The sequence below is a fragment of the Pungitius pungitius genome, chromosome 17, assembly GCF_949316345.1.
Source record: "Pungitius pungitius chromosome 17, fPunPun2.1, whole genome shotgun sequence".
In the NCBI taxonomy this organism is placed as follows: Eukaryota; Metazoa; Chordata; class Actinopteri; order Perciformes; family Gasterosteidae; genus Pungitius; species Pungitius pungitius.
Genome location: NC_084916.1, coordinates 16,524,932 through 16,541,995, shown reverse-complemented (window position 1 = coordinate 16,541,995; position 17,064 = coordinate 16,524,932). Strand labels below are relative to the sequence as shown.

Below are 17,064 nucleotides of genomic sequence, written 5' to 3'. Positions count from 1 at the left end.
TATTTTCTAATTTGCTTCTGTCACTGCACTAATTGCTTGGTTGAGTAATCATTGCTGCTACACTTTGAATGTGATGGGAAAGTCACGTCACAACTTGACACTAATCAAACCCAATACATAACTAAGTACATGAAGTACATGCATATGGATTTTGTCTCTCCCTGCAGCCTTTGACACGATGGCGTCCCACCTCCTGAAGCATCTTGCTGCCTCCCTCGCTCGCCAAGTGTCCCACCTGAACAGGTTAAATGTGACGTCGTCACCAGCAGCTCGCGCCTACGGATGCCTCTGCAGCCTCATCGCGGCCCCCCGCACACTACTCCAGTCATCGACCAGAGTCCATCAACCCGTCCAGGCTCCCTCCGGTGGCTCCTCTGCTCGGCGTGGGACACCTCTGTTGGGACAGTGTCAGCATCTCACCTGCGTGCAGCCCTCTGCGGGGATGAAAACCAAGTCTGCCCTGAAGAGGCGCTGCAAAGACTGTTTCATTGTGCGTCGGAGGGGCCGCTTGTTTGTGTTCTGCAAGACGAATCCGAGACACAAGCAGAGACAGGGCTGAAATGACAAAGGGGCAGTGTGAGGATCGCTTTGAGGTCGTGGAAATTCAGAAGAACTGTGATTTTAAAAATAAAGTGTTTGGTTGAACAAAAAAAGCTTTTTTCCCCTCCCTTTATTTCCCCTATTTAACAGCAATAACACCAAATATATACATTTTCCACAGTGTAGGAACTGATTTGTTGCTTCACAAACCCATCATAAAGTTTGGCAACATTTGAAAATAATTATAAAAGGAGATTTATTAAGTCAAGCTTCCAAACAAACACAAATTAGTTAATTTATTTTTGGATATAGTCACTTATTTTCATTTACTCTTTTAAATCTTACACTGAAAGTCTTTACACAAAAGTCATTCATTATAACCAATACATTTCAATTACGTTATTTAAAATCATTAGGAATATTTTTGGAGGGTAGTTGTGGGATGAATCAATAAACTTTGATTTAGCGTTTTATCACACTTGTATTCTATTTTATGTACGATTCCTTTCCATCGCTCCTCCACTTGAGGGCGCTAAAGTGTTTGCTGCATGGATATAGGATCCATACCACCATGTTATACACTTTGTCTAACCACTGTAAGTTGTCCACATCCTACAGATCAGTACTTTGGTTGTTTGTGTCAAAGATCCGTCTGTAATCCGACCGGGTTGACACGGCCATGAGGTCCCGCCAGAAACCGTGGAGGCAATGTGGCTGAAAGAAAACCTGACGCACACAAACAGGGCTGACAGGTCGTAACATGCACAGTGTGCAGACGTGCACGGCTGACCCGGGGGGGGGGTTAGAGGTTGTTTCGCCACAAACACTGAGGCTTGAACGCGGTCGTTCTAAAGGGCAATGTCCTCTGACGAGAAACGACACACACAAAAAAAAACGTTCTCGCCTGCTCTTACGATCACACAGCAATCAGGAACATTCCTTGCCAAAATGTGTTAGACATACAAGGCATTTGACATGGAGGTTGGTGCACACCATCGAACAGCAAGACAAGGGACAACAGGACGAATAACGTGTTATTTACAATTCAATTTACAATGACGTGTCATGAAATACGTGGTCATGCAGCAGGAACAGTGAAATGCTTTAATGAAGTGCGTCTGCAGAGATGAACACGTGGGTCTTTGGTGAAAAAGCAGTTTGCCCCACAGCGTGATGTGATTTGAGTAACAATTAAGTCAGTTTGACTCGGGCGATTGATGTTATCTAAAAATAAAAGTCCCCGAGAAGAAAATGATGGGTGGATCAAAAGCAGGAGGAAACTCAACTTCAAATGCAGAATGAATCTCACTGAAGGCAAATCATCCCGAACATCTCAAAGACACATCTCACAGAGCCTTCTTATCCTCATGTTATTCTTTTATCCGGGTTTGTCACTTAGATGTGTGCCCAGAATATTTCAAGTCCACCCTCCTCTAAAAAATGTTCACCTTGTTACAAAAGGAGGAGCTTATTTGTTCACCCAGCTGGTACAAATTCCGCACATAATAAGTAACATGACCCCAGTGCCATGGATTTCCTTTAAATGGTTTACTGTTCTGAGTTTGGCGCCTTCACTGCATAACTTTTTGTTTGTTTATAGTTGTAACTTTAATGAGTTTAATGGCTGACATGTTTGTATGAATGTCTTAGATAAGGCCTTTGCTTTCATTGGGGAACTTTATTTGACACGGATGATCGTGGGTACGTTACGTGCCTTTAGGTTTTCAGATTTTGTCCCCGCTTTCAAAATAAAAGCATGAACAAGATGTTGCCTCCCGGATACATTGAGTTGAATGCATGTTTCCGGATTAATTTTGTCTTTTAAATTGAACCCCACCGTAGTAAACATTTAAAAAATACTTTTTAAATGAGTGGAAATTTCCAGGCCGAAATATTAATACGTAACCCCGCTACAAGGACTTTATTTTGAATCCCGTAACGGGAAGTGACGTCGTTTGGTGACGCCAGCTTGATCGTCGCCCCCCCCCTCCCCCTCCCGGCTCCTCTGGTGGGAGGAGGACAGACTCCAAACAGAAGAAGTGACTCTCTTACGTCGAGGAGCGACGAGCGCAACCAGCCCAACATTCACAACCTGACTTTTATTTTGATATTTACAACAACAAAAAAACAAAGACTATAAACTATGAAGTCATCAAACAGTCGCCCCCCCAGAGCGGCTACAAACCCTTTCGTGCACGAGCTGAAACTCACCATACCACAGACAATAAAGGTAAGGCAATTAAGATCGCGAGCGATTAATTGATGAGGCCCCGATGATTTGCTCTTCATCGCGAGCTGCCGCAAAGGGCCTTGATTATTTTTTATATCTGCCAAACTCGCGCCCTAATTAAATTTAAAGCGATAACCTGTGTCGGACACAGTGTCGGCTCGTTGTTTCCTGTTCGGAGAGTCAGTGGACACTGTGGGGACGCAACGTGTGACATGTGTCCATTTTCGAAATAAAAGAACATGAAGTTCTTTAAAGTCCGGTCAACAGCGCGGGAATCTGAACCGTTTGGGGACATTTGGGGCAGCTGTGCAACACGCGCCTTAATCCCTTTATTTAAGTTGCAAAACACAATGGGAACTGTTAAAAACCATCCATCCTTTAGCATTTCATGGCTCGCTGTAATGAGTGCCCATCGGGATAAACCTTTAATATTCTCACATATGGGCTGCTGAAAACCACCAAGTGACTTAATGGTAAATCTTCTACAATCTCTCACTTTAAATCTTCTTATCAGAAGGAAACTAATAGGATTGTAGCCCCCCGAGCGGGGCCTGCAGTATCATCAGAGATTAGAGAGTAACACTTGTGCACTTGTGTCCTGTCGTGTGAAGGAAACGAGCGGTTAACGCTTGCACACTTCTGGTCATCCATTGAGCAACTTGCGCGCTTCATCTTCTCCATTTATCGGAGACGCGGCCCACGTGACCCCCCCCCCCCCCCCGGCCGGCGGATGAATCTTCATCGATCACATTTGCATCAAACATTTGCATCGGATCATAGGCATTTACATTTTTTTTTTTTACATAATTGCACCACTCAACCGTCAAGGCGGTTTAAAAAGTCAACAGCACTCTACTTTCTCCCTTTGGGGGGGGGGGGGGGTACTGATACTTAAATACAGTTGAGCACATTTAAAGAAGAGCATACACCTTGTGAGAGAGAGAGAGAGACTCTGCTGCTTTGATATGGACCGACAGCTGCGGCCGCAAACCCCCCCCAAATCAATCCTGGGGATGGATTGATTGTCACTGCGAGGAGGGGGGGGGGGCTTCTCATCAATCAACCAATGGATCAATTGGTTCTCGGGCTTGGGCGGTGGCAGCTGACTGCTAATGCCGTCCACCGGGCCGACTCAACCCGGCTCGTTTCATCTCGTTTCCTGCAGCCTCCCTGATAATTTCTTTCATTCGGGGGGTTACAGATGAGATTAATTAAAGTATTTCCAGGCGATCCTTCCCCCTAAATCCCGCCCTCGAAGGTATACTGGCCAATCCCCTTGTGGCATTGGAGCTAAGGGTCTGACAGCTAGACTCTTAACAGTGAGTAGACGTTCCTGCTGAACCGGTACTATTGTTCTTCATGTCCTAATCCTGTCTGTATCGTTTTTTAACCGGTTCTCTCTGCACTTTCGCACATATTGTTGACCCGTATGCCGTTTCTTTCTGGAACGGCGTTGAGTTGCTCCATCAATGCGATCATCTCTAGTCTGTGTGGCCTCCACGGGCTGCATAAAGCAGCAGCAGCAGCGGGGGGGCGAGGCTTAGCGAACGGCTACCTTGCCCTCTCGGCTTTCTGCTCGAGAGAAACGCCCTGAAACGGGTTCCACCGAAAATCAAGCAGCCACGGTGTGCGTCTCTGAAGTTGTTTGCAGTCAGACAAAAGGAGGAAGTGCACACCCACGAGGTCGCTGTGTTTCCCTATAGCTCCGGGGCTCAGTAGATGCCTGCGTCCATTCAGCGCAGAGATCACAAAGCACCAGACTTTACGTGCGCGCCGGCGGTTCCCAGCAATACCCCCCCACCTCCCACCACCCCCTCCCACACACACGTACGCACACACACACACACACACACGTGTTGCTCTTTACTGGTGGTGCATGTATTTGCACTCGATTGTCAACAGTAGTGAGTCTGTGCCGGAGCAGTGATTGCAAACTGGAACACACGTGTGTCCACACACTTATTTGTGTGATCGCGACCCCCCCCCCCCCCCCCCCCCCCATCATTTGTCAACAAACCCAAGCTATGACCGAACAGAGGAGGAATGACTTCCTGCGTGGACGCCCCCTGGGCTGCAGGAGGTCTGGATTCCAGCATGACGCGTGTGCAGGTCTGTCACATCGACGCAGCGTGTGCCGCTTGATGCATAAAGCACCCCCCCCCCCACCCCCCCCTGTCCCGACCCCCCGCCCCCCCCCCCCACCTTCCTGCTGGAACTTTTGTTTTTCTAACTTCCAGCAAAACATGATCAGCTGCCATGCGGACCAACTAGGTCAGCAAGTGAGACAGACAGATGGTAGCGATCCTTTCCGCTGAGTCACACATCCCACACACACACGCACACACACGCACACACACAGCTGTCAACACAATGACCCTGTGACATCCAATGGAGGCACGCATTCTCCAGTCCTAGCAAACATCTCCAGTAGTTCTACATACGTGGAAGATCTGCGTGGTGTCAGTGGTTTGAACAGATTTCTGAGGGATAAGCTTCAAGCGGACATCTTTCTTCTTAATGAAGGAAAGGTTTGACCAGAAGAGTCTACGTGGAAGCCATCTGCACATCAGCAGCATGACAGACGGCAGGTTGAGGGCTTAGCCCCCCCCCCCCCTCTCCTTCTCAGTGGAATCAGTGCACCTCCCTTGGCTAATTGAAAATAATGAACCAGACCCAATTAGGCTCCACTGCGGGGTGTAGAGCACCCAAAGGTGCACTGGCCTCATTGCACAGAGGAGAGCAGGCTGTTACTCATGACGTGTGTGTGTTGTTTTCAGTTAGTGGAGATAAATACGAAAAACCGTATTAAAACGGTTGCTTTGAACCGGTACGCGATGATTTGTGCAGATATTCATGGCTTCCAGAGGATGAACCCTAGTGACTTCCACCCATCAGCCCCATCACGAGGGGAACATGGGGCGGGGTTCACAATGCTTATTTGTTACATATTCTAGTTGCAGAGAGCATCATTTTAAAAAAATGTTTTGGTTTATTGGCTGATGATCTGTAAAAACCTGCTCCCCCTTCCTTTTGTAACGTGGTGTTAATGTGTTGTGACCAAATACAAGCCGCACGTGAACATCCACCTCAGCAGAAGTGTGTTTACTGCTAATAAGACGGTCAACCACATGCTAAACGTGTTGTTAACGACTAATACCCTTCGATCACATGGGTAGTAATACCGTGCATTTAGCCATTTTAGGAAGTCACGTGTGCTTAATGTTTGATTTCATGTCCTCTTGGTTTCCTAAGTGGCCTTTTGTCTAAATGAAAAGTGTTCAAATAGAAGCTGTGAGATGACAGGACGCCTTACTGGGCCAATGCGTGTTGACACACACACACACACGGTGTGAGTTTGTATTTGTGTATCCGGAGACAACGGAGCCATCGCGTCTTCCCAGAGTCTTCTGAATATTTAACACTCGCCAGAGTGGCCTCACTAAATCCCTGAACATTCCCTCGTGGTCAGAGGAGGCCCCGCCTCCATCCGGTGTGCTGGGAGGAGTCAACAGGAGGGCTCGCCACAAAGAGGAACCATGTGTGAGAAGAGTCTCGTACGGCGCTCTGTGCTTCATCTAAATCATGTCATCAAAGGGTTATTTTAGCTCTCCGTGTTTTGAGGGCTAAAAATACACCAGTACAGTAACAAAGGTGTGTGTGTGTGTGTGTGTGTGTGTGTGCACTAGCTTCTTGTTATTCATGCTTTACAGCAAACTTTGGGTCCTGTGCTCACATAAACCAAGAGAAGCCTCCCAGATGGATTCTTCAGCTCTGATGATGAGGCCGCTGTGCATCAGGCGTGGGGGTGGGAAGGCGTTGGAGCGTCATAAATCTCTCCCTTACTGTTTATTTATTAATGCAGCCCTGCAGCGTGCACCTGTGCTCCTCCAGAGAGAGAGACACGGACCGGGGGGGGGGGGGGGGTAGTATGATGATTCCCCAGAGTGGCCACAAAGAGCCCAATAGGAGGAAAACACTTGAAGGGGGAGCTGCATGACAAACACTGGGAGGGAAGGACAGGAGCTCCTCCACGAGGAGGAGGAGGAGGAGGAGGAGGAGGAGACAGTGGGGGAAAAGGGCGGGAAATCGACCAAAAGGCGGAGGAAGGGGTTAATAATGTCACCCAGTCTGAATTTACACCGGAGGCCGGGACTCTGAGACACACACACACACACACACACACAGAATGTCTCATTACACAGTGAGAGAAAAGGCATGACGGGTCGGTCAGCTGACCGCTCGTCTCGGGGGGGGGGCAGACACCGAACTTGTCCTCGCGCAGTGTTTGCAAAGGGCCGTTATCTTTCTTTTCCTAACTTACTATTTATAGAGTAACACCTCGCTGGCGTTATGCAAAAAAAAAAAAAGTCCGGCGTCTCTCAAACGGTCAGCAGAGCGCCACGATGTCCCCACGGACATTTAAAGCCACACGAGTGATTCACACGGTGGGGACAGTGTTGAAGTCAAAGAGTCTCCGCTGTTCTCTCCGAGCTGTCGAGTAGTTTAAACATTTCAAGCGGTTTGAAAGCAGCAAAACCTCCAGAACATTCCGCTTCAAATCGGGTCATAATGCAACGTAAGTCGTCTTTGGAGTAAAAGCGACAGATGAACGACGTGTAATGTAAAACAAATGTTTAGTCCTGTTCATTCACCTTCTCTTTTTGCCTCGTACACGCAGCTCATAGTAACCTGATGAATGTCTTTTGGTCTTATTGTTTCGATGTGGTGCAAATAAAGTCCAAAGCCAGGACGCTGCAAGCAGAGGGAGACTTTCTGCTCCTCCTCTTCCTCCTCGTCCTCCAAAGTGACCGGCGGCGTGTCTCCGTTCCCCCCCCCCCCTCAGATCGCGCTCATGACGGTGACGGTGTTTCCGGTGCGGCTGCTGCTGGTGGCCTCCCTCATGCTGCTGGCGTGGCCCTTCGCCTTCGTCGCCTCCCTGCGGCGCTCCGATTTCGTCATGGAGCCGCCGTCGTGGTGGATGAGGTGTGTGTGTGTGTGTGTGTGTGTGACAAACCGAACAAACGAGGCCTTTTCCACGGCGCAGACCCCCCCCCCCCCCGATGGTAAAGTTCTCCCCCCCCCCCCCCCCCCCCGTGTGTCCTCCTCCAGCGCCATCGACCTGTGCCTGCGCGTCATCATGCGGGCCATGTGGTTCTGCGGCGGGTTCCATTGGATCAAAGTGAAAGGGGAGCGCGCGCCGCCCGCCGACGTTCCCATCCTGGCCGTGGCGCCGCACTCCTCCTACTTCGACGCCATCCCGGTGACCATGACCATGTGCTCCATAGTCGGCAAGCTGGAGAGCAGGAGCATTCCCGTCTGGGGCAGTGAGTCTCTGACGCTTTCGGCGTTTTTAAGATGATCTCCCTTCACTCGCTCAAATGTGGTTTGTTTTTTTTGCCTCCGCCCCCCTCCCAGCGCTGATCAGCTACATCAGGCCCGTGTTCGTGTGCCGCTCGGACCAGGACTCCAGGAGAAAAACGGTGGAGGAGATCAAGCGGCGAGCCCGGTCCGGAGGGGAGTGGCCTCAGGTGAGGTACACGAGCCGAGCGTAACGCGCCGGGGAGCCAGATGTTTTGCCTGCGTGTGCGACTCTCACCGAGCGTTCACTCCGTTGCAGATCATGATTTTCCCGGAGGGGACGTGCACCAACCGGTCGGGGATCATCTTGTTCAAGCCTGGTATGTGTTGGGGCGTCGGGGAGAATCGTGCACGTGTTTACGAGGGTGGGGCTTTAATATCGAACCAGGATTGTTGAGGCGGAGGTTCCCCCCCCCCCACGTGGGGAGAGAGGATTTACGTGGATCAACTGATCCGGTTGTTGGGATCAGTGTAACCTGTCACACTGTTACTTGTCATGAGGAACATTTGTTTGTTTTTTTCAGATTTTGCGCTTTTATGCACAAAATAAGTTTCTGGTGAACCTGCATAATTAAATCTGTTGATGTCTGATGAGGAGCATTTAATAATAACTATATAGAACTATGCATCTTATCAGTGGTTTACTAGTGTCACACAGAAGCATCATTTTTCAACCTAATATTTTTAATGACAATTTAGACATTTATTTAATTTCCACTTTTTTACCTAATATTTTTACTTTTGTTACATTTTGGAAAAATATTTTTTGATACTCATTCCAACACCTCATATTTCTTCATTACATTTTTCTTGTCCAAATATTGTTTGACATTTTTACACCATAACATTTTGAGAACTAATATTTTCTTTTCCATTGTCATATTTAGACCAAATTTATTAGTTCTAATACGTTTACAATTTTGTTTAAATTACTTTCTGACCAAAGATTTTTGAATAATCTTTTTCATTTTTGTCCAAAAACTTGAAATTGTTAATCAAGTAATATATAATACCTTAAAAGAGATCACTTTTGATGCTTTTCAAAGCATTCAGTGGTGTTTAAAGTCCATTACAAGGTTTTGAGTGCTGTGGTCATTTGCTCATCTGATTCTCGTGAGAGAGGGCGTGTCCCTGTGAGTTGAGCCTGTCGGAGCCATCAATCAAGCGCTGGACTCCCTGCGCGGAGACGTCGGGGGACACCAACGTCCTCTTTGTCCACAGGCAAAAAAAAAATAAAAAAATGTTATTACATAAGAGACGCAGCAAGCCAAACTGAAAGGGAGGCTCGGTGTCCTCCAGACTCTGTGTGTGTGTGTGTGTGTGTGTGTGTGTGTGTGTGTGTGTGTATGTGTGTGTGTGTGTGTGTTGTTTTAACTCCGTGTGCCTTGGTGTAGCTTCCTGGGGGCAACTTGACATTCCACGCCGGCCCGGCGGGTTTTGAGGACAGCGTTTTTCTTGAGGACACCTGGGCAGCTCACGTTAGTTATGGGACAGTTTGCCCCCCCCAGCTAAAGTGTGTGTGTGTTTTTCACGCCGCGCGTGCGTGACGTGCTGCTCGGGTACGTCGTCCAGTCCCTTTGACGCCTCCGCGAGGACGTCTCCGTGAGGACGCCGCCCTCCTCGTCCGTCTCCTCGACGCCTTGCTTTCAGGGCGTGATCGCTCTCGCGGTCTAAAACCAACACGGAAGACCAATATTGTTGAAATGCGCTGTCGGATGTTTCATCTTAATCATCTCCTCCGGGTTGATGTGTGTTTTATTCCTCTACCTTTTTTTATAGGTGTTGTTTTAACTCACCTTGAGGGCTTACTAATTATTTACACATTAACATTTTGAAGTGATGCGTTTCCATAGCAGCTGTCTGCTTGTAAGATTAACTTTAATTTGTAGTTACATTTTTTAATGATCATAACTCACTTTAATTATTTATTTCACAGCTTGTTGAACTGCCCCCAAGTCAGAAGCCTTTTTTTTTATTTTTTATTAGTAACATTAGCACAGTAGTAGAAAAGGCCTCCATAGAGAGCTTGTCTGCCAGGCTGCAGGTCATTGCATGTTGTGCATGTACTAATCGATTTAAACATCTTCTCTCGTCTCTCCATCTCTCTCTCTCAGGTGCTTTCATTCCAGGACTCCCAGTGCAGCCTGTGGTGCTGCGCTACCCCAACACACTGGTAAAACGCGCTCTTTGAATTTGAAAGTTAAGTTCAGGGTTTCAAGAAGAACCCACACGTGCCGACGGGCCTGTGATGTAATGGTCGCGTCCCGCCAGCACGTGCTGCTCCTGTGTTGAGTGACTGTATGTTCTAGTAGGATGATATTTCATCTCTCTCTCATCACTCATGAATTATGTTGCTCTTAATAGATGGTGTTGTTATTTAGCGTTTCCCTTTCGGCTGCTTTCAGTCACCGTGACAACGTGTCAGTGCGACACCCGAAATACGTGTCTTGTTAGTGGGTCGAATCAAACGCATTTTTCAAAGAGAAGTGTTGTTCCTTCCTCATTCCACGCATCATTTCTTCCTTGAGTGCACATTGCCCACAATGCAACTCAACGGTTGACAGTCGGGCTGTATATATCAGGACTAGTGTCGCTGCAGTAGCCTGGAGCGGCGATGAGGAGCTACAGAGGCCTGCTGCGATATTCCCTCAAAGCGTTATCCGACATTATCAGAATCTTTTTAATGGCCTTTTTTCTGAGGTCGACAAATGATTTCCTGAGCCCTTGTCAGTACGACCTTTAGGGATCCGTGGGGAGTACGATGCATGATGTGTGTCGGTCTTCGGCCAAACGGAGGTTGTGACAAATGGTCGTGAATTGACTGTGTCTTTGTCCTCTCCGCAGGACACTATTTCGTGGACGTGGCGAGGTCCCGGCGCGTAAGTGTTTGCTTTTGTCTCACACACACACACACACACAGCCTTCACAACACCAGTGACCTGTTTTCCATTACGAGTGGACATGGTGAAAGGCCGCAGGGGGAGGGGGGGGGGGGGGAAGCTCCTCCGTTATCTCCGGCTTTGTCTCCTTCCATCGTCCTCCGGTTGTCCTCCTCGCTCAGAGAGACGCGTCTTCTGTCTTGCAGGTTCAAGCTCCTGTGGCTCACTCTGTGCCAGACTCACAACCCCATGGAGATCGAGGTGAGTGGCGCGGGGAGCCCGCCAGCAGATCCGATTGCCGCGAGAAGTGATGGAAACGCCGTTTGGTGACGGGATTCTCTCTCTCCCCCCCTCCTCCCCCCCCCACCCCCCCCCCTCCCTCAGTACCTCCCTGTTTACACGCCGTCCAACGAGGAGCGGGAGAACCCCGCCCTGTTTGCCAACAACGTCCGAAAGCTCATGGCCAGGTGAGCGTGGTTTGTGTTTTTTTCTGTAGCGCGTCGATAACGCGCCGACGCAGACGTCCTCACCGACCCTCTCGTCCCTTCTCGTCCCCCCCCCCCCCCGGTCAGGGCGCTGCAGCTCCCGCTCACGGACCTGTCCTTCGATGACCGGGAGATCAGCCTGTCGCAGGGCCCGCTACGCGCCCTCGACTGCGGCGGCCTGCTGGCGTTCCACCGGCTCGTGTGCCGCCTGCGGTGAGTGCGGCGGGACCGGAACCCGCCGGTCGAACCCGTGTTCAAACCGGGTGCCAGGTGGTTCTAAGTCCGAGAGCTAACGGGGGGGGAAGGTCTCTCGTTACATTTCATTCACGTATTTGATTCAAGTTGCGTCACTTCGACTCGAATGAAGTGGCAGCCGTGACTTCGCCAGCGTGCCGCGCCGCGGGTTTGTTTGGCCCGGCGCTGCAGCGGTGCCGCGCTGCCGTGCGTGATTTCGCTCGGACTCTCTTGACAGGCTGAGAGCGGGAAGCGCGGGCGACGCGCTGGAGGAGCTGGCCAGGAGAGCCAGGAAGCTGCAGGGAGACGGGCTGAGCGCCGAGGACTTGGCCCAGTTCCTCGATCTGCCGCTCACGGACGCGCTCGCACAAGTCCACGGCCTCTTCGCCCAGGTGAACGCAGCCCCGGGGGTCTCACTTTTACCCTCGGAAATCATGTGTAGCGTGATCTGCACTTGGGTTAGTGGCTGGATCAACAACTCGGGAATATAGCAGTAATGTGATGGCTACGTTTAGAATTGTAACCCTGGAGACGTGTCTGCACACCTGAACTTGTTAAAAAGTGCTTCGACGTTTAACGGTTCCGGGGTTGCAGGTTTGTGTTTCCGATCCACCTCGTTCTTCTGATCGGAAGCGCCTTCAAACAGCTGCTCAGCCCCCCCTTGTGGGGAACATGAAATCTGCTAAATGCCGAAACATTTCAATTTAGCGTGAATGGATCTTTGCTTACTTTGATCTTTGGATTAAAAGTGAAAGCTACAGATGCAAACATATTTTTTAACCTTCGTTTGTATTTGTATTTTTTTGTTCTTTCTGCTCACCTGAGATCATTTTTTGTGTCCACCAGCGTGGAGACGGGCTGATGGACGTCCGGCTGTATGTCGTCGCTCTGTCGACCGTCCGTCGACCGTCCGAGTCGATGGAGACCCTCAAGTTGGCCTTCGAGGTGAGCCCGTGTTCTGTCCAATCCCCCTTCCAGCCGGGGTTTTTTTTTTTTTTTTTTTTTCATTAATTCATTCCACTCGGCATCCGTGTCGTCGTGCAGATGTTCGAGAACGAGGAGACCGGGGACGTCCTGCAACGGGACCTTGCCGCCATCTTCGAAATAATGTTGGGAGTGAAAAAGGTGGAACTCTCGAGTCTGTTTTCAGCGCTGAAGGGGCCCCGCAGAGCGGCGATCACGTACGGTGAGAAAACGTGTCTCATGAGACACGAGACCAGTGAGGAGATGATTGCCCATTGCATCATTTCCCATGATGATCTATTCCAGTCCCTTCTTTACCTTTTACCAAGATACAAGAGGTTTAATCACAATACGACTCTTTATATTCACAAGAAATTACATTATAACAGTTTTTTTTTTTTTTTCTCCAGATGAACTTAGTCGTTTTATAGAGAATCACCCGTCCTTCGTCGAGGACCACCTCGTTGTCGAAAACCACCCGCGGCATCGGGCGGAGAGCTGCAACGGGCGCCACAAAGACGACTGAGGAACGCGACCCGCCGCTCCCGCCTTCGCCTCCTCTGACTTGACCCGACGGCGTCTCCGGGTTCGCCGCAAGGGGCTCCTTTGCGGCGCCTCCGCGCCTTCCAGCGCCGGCGGAGGAGGAGGAGAAGCCGCGTGGCGCCGTGGGGACGGAGGATGGAGGATGGAGATCTCTCTCTCTCCCGCCTTCCTTTACATTTGTTTCCCCTCTGTGGAAAAAGCTTCCTTTTCAGACGTATTATTTATTGTCGGTGGTTTAGTTTTACTTTCTCTCTGAGGAATGTGTTGACAAAGGGGACTTTTGGTTGATCTCAGGCAAATGGAGCCTCGCCGCCGCCGCCCCCCCCCCCCCCCCCCCTCCTGCTGCTCTTCATACACGCTATGTCGCCCCGTGTGGAACATATCACGCGGTGTCACGTGCTGCCGTCGTAAGCTAACAAACCAAGAAGCTTTCCCACTGCCAGGAATGGAGCCCTTTGCCATGTGAGGAGAACCAGGAAGTGACTCAAAGTGAATACGATACAATCAAATCTTTTCCGCTATGCTTTTTGTTTTTATGACGATTTTATTAGTTTAGTCGTTTTTTTTTTGTGTCCAGATTCTTCTCCCTCGCAAGGAAAATATTTTTTAAAAGTTTTTTTTTTTTTTCTTCCCACGGATGGTTCAGAGGAGCAGTTCCTTCATTTAACCTTCTCACAGATATTACACATACTACAGATGGAAAAAAAGCCTTTGGGCTAACTGGTACATTTACAGCAATGTTTTATTAATGTGCACTGTCCCTACCAAATAAACCACTATAAAAAAACAACAATTAAATACATCCTGAGATTGTGTGTTTTTGGTCTGGATTTTAAAACATAAGATCCCAGCTGGCTCATCTTGTTCTATTGATGAAGTGTAATTAGGGACCTAAAATGCACGTGTTGACTGTGTGAATCCACTAGGGGGAGCTCTGCTTACACTCATTCAAGCTGCCCCCCTCAAAAAAGGGACTCGCAGCACCCGAATGAATTAAGTCCGTTGTTCTCGAATTCAACATTAAGCCCTGCGTTTCATTTAATGACGTCTTCCATTATTTACTTCCTGATCTGCGTACTCTTGGTTCCACGCGTGATCCCCCCGCAGCTCGCCCCTCCACGCCGCGCCTCGGTGCCAAGGCCGCTTTCATCCGCTCTTTCAGTCCACGTGGTGGCGCTCGCTCCCCAGACCGAATGCACCGCTGCTCACCTGATGGACGGCAAAAGCATTACCTCATCCCTCCCTTTCCTTTCCTTCAGGTAAAAATAGACAAGATTTAAGCCTCGGCTTTGATGAGAGAAACCTACAGGAGGAGGTGTGGAGAGCAGGGAAGAAAGAGATGGAGGAGAGAGACTAAATGGATTGTTCTGCTCCAAATCCAATTCCTAATAGCTGCAGGGAGGGAGAAGAGAAACAGCCAAAGAAAGGGGAGAGGCAGAGGGGGAGTGAAGATATCGCGTCTAACAATTAAGACCTGCCTTCGGGCTCCAAAGAAGAAGCTTTGTTGAAAACATATAAATTGCTCATTGAGCAGAGGCTCTCTGCAGCCCCTCAGATACTCTGAGGAATCCGTTATAAGAGACAGCAGGCACCGCCCGCAGCCCCCCCCCCCCCCCCCACAGTCAACACAAACCTGGATGTAATCAGAGACGGGAGTTGAGGAAACATCACATCCAATGGAGCTCCCTCGCCGTCTTTGCAGTGTCAAAGTCCCAGAGACGTGGAGCCGTTTTTTTTTTTTTTTAAATGTGGAAACGACGGCCCGTTTGCTCTTTTCTTCCTTTCAATCAAGTCTTTATGAAGGACAGTGTGAAAGTGAAGGCTTTTCTTTGAACAAATGCGACCTGGAATCTGAAACGGCCAGTAGGAAAAAAAAAAAGGCCCACTTGTACCCCAGGAGCTACGTGGAAACGCTGTGGACTGATACACAAACAGAGTCATGAATGAAAGCACGTGAAAGATATTAAGCAAGCAAATAGTAAATTGCTGAACGTGGCTGAAAGGATTAGTTTGAAACACACAAATGGTTTCTACGAAATAATGAATGAATTGATATTTCGTTTCACCTGCTGGCAGCAACGTTGCATCAGACAAAAGAGCTGGTGGATCAAACCGCCGATCGGATTGACCTTGGCGTCCTGGTCTTAAAATTCGGATAATCTCCCCCTTTTAAACTGAGGCAGCATTTGTAGCTATACTTTCCCTTTTTAATTAAACAGCGTTTCAGTGTGATGGGTTCTGGGAGGAGTGATTGACGACACATCTGGTGCTCATCAGCGCGCCGACAAATACTGACAGCAAGAGTTTAAAAAGTCACAATCTATAACACAAATGACTTCTGTTTTGTTGAAAATATTAATTCAAGGATGAGCAATTTAAGGCGATACCGTTTCCCAACTGAGGTGGTCTAAAGCAACCATCTGCCTTTTCCATGCAAAATGAAATTAATTGAACAAAATAACACCTGCTTTTGATAGAACGCAGATGTGGGGTGTTGATCGAGACATAAATGTGTTTTTTCACCATAGCGTCGTCTTTTAAAGCGCCTTCTCTCCCCTTATACGCTATCACTAGTACGGTAAATTTGCACGGAACAGTATTGTTGAGGCGTAAAGCTAAATGCTAACGTTAGCCCGCTAACAAGCTAACAATCACAGTGCTAACACACCGTCCCCATCTTAGTCGAGCGTGCTGACATTTGCTAATGAAACACGGACAAAACGGACAAAAAAAACTTGATTTAGTCGAAAAAAAAACTTAAGAAGAGGACGATCACCACTGAGGCCTCAGGTGAAAGGTGGGAATCTTTAAACAAGACCATGAACGCCTGTCCCGCCCATCCAAGAAGGAAGGGTGTTGAGTGAGTGAAAACTTTGATCTCACTGGGATTCATCCTCCCAATGATTCAAACATATCGGTACCAAAGCGGTGGAACGACATACGGGTGAACCGACTTTTTGCATCCCTTCGAGTCAGAACCCACCTCTCAGCCGCCCTCTGCCTCTCGCAGAGTCTCTCCTGCCAAGGATGTGCTTTCCATTCGATTAAAACCGCCCGCTTTTATGTGATCGCTCCAGCTCCCTTTGATCTAAATGGCGGCACTAAGTCGGCGGGCTCGTCTCAGGGGGGTTTCACGCTCTTGCATTATATTATTATTATTTTTAATTGTATTTATGCTTTGGCTTCACACCACAAACCACACTCCTTAACCCCCCGCCCCCTCGTGAGGCCTCCGCGCATCGCCTGCTCCCAAAACAGAATGAAGCAGGAGTTGAAAACCTTTGCACGTTTTCACCATCCAACGTTCTGGCTGCTAAAAATCCTCCCAACATGCACCTGTATGTTTTTTTTCATTTTTTCTTTTTTGTCCAATGCAAGCGACCAAATCAACCACTTCGACGACAAAGGAGCAGGCCGCTGTTTAAGAGACTTTTAGAATGTTGTTTTTTCCCCATTTGACACGTTGGCAGCATGTCCCATAAGTGGTCTGAAGAGGCGAAAAAAAACAACCTTTCACGGCACATTCAAGACGCACGCATGTAAAGAGCCGCCGTCACAAAGGGAGACCATACGAGTGCCGCATGACGACGGCCAATGGGCCGAATCCAGGGGACGTTTCCATGCGAGTATAATCCATTCCCTTTGTGTTTTTGCGCCGCGTAGCATCCATTAGCCATCGGGAGAGGAGGCGACACTCGTGCTTAAGAGACGGAGGGATTGTGAATTGTGGTTTAAAGGTTCAAGGCGAGCAGCGGTAAAAAAAAAAAAAAGAACCACAACTGATGCCGGCGCGATGGTCGGCGCGCAAACGGGACGTAGAGGCGATCAGGCA

General features: G+C 48.9%; 1 protein-coding gene across 1 annotated transcript; it reads left to right on the top strand.

Annotated features, from left to right (window-relative positions):
* The first annotated feature begins 2,550 nt into the window (after positions 1 to 2,550).
* lpcat1 (lysophosphatidylcholine acyltransferase 1) lies at positions 2,551 to 14,042 on the top strand. Its single transcript, XM_037473786.2, has 14 exons — positions 2,551 to 2,770; positions 7,614 to 7,753; positions 7,880 to 8,094; positions 8,186 to 8,298; positions 8,388 to 8,448; positions 10,243 to 10,301; positions 10,973 to 11,007; positions 11,214 to 11,268; positions 11,392 to 11,474; positions 11,580 to 11,705; positions 11,965 to 12,118; positions 12,573 to 12,671; positions 12,771 to 12,912; positions 13,100 to 14,042. Exons 1-14 carry the CDS (start codon positions 2,684 to 2,686, stop codon positions 13,213 to 13,215), a joined length of 1,485 nt encoding a protein of 494 aa, XP_037329683.2. The 5' UTR covers positions 2,551 to 2,683; the 3' UTR covers positions 13,216 to 14,042.
* The last annotated feature ends 3,022 nt before the right edge of the window (positions 14,043 to 17,064 follow it).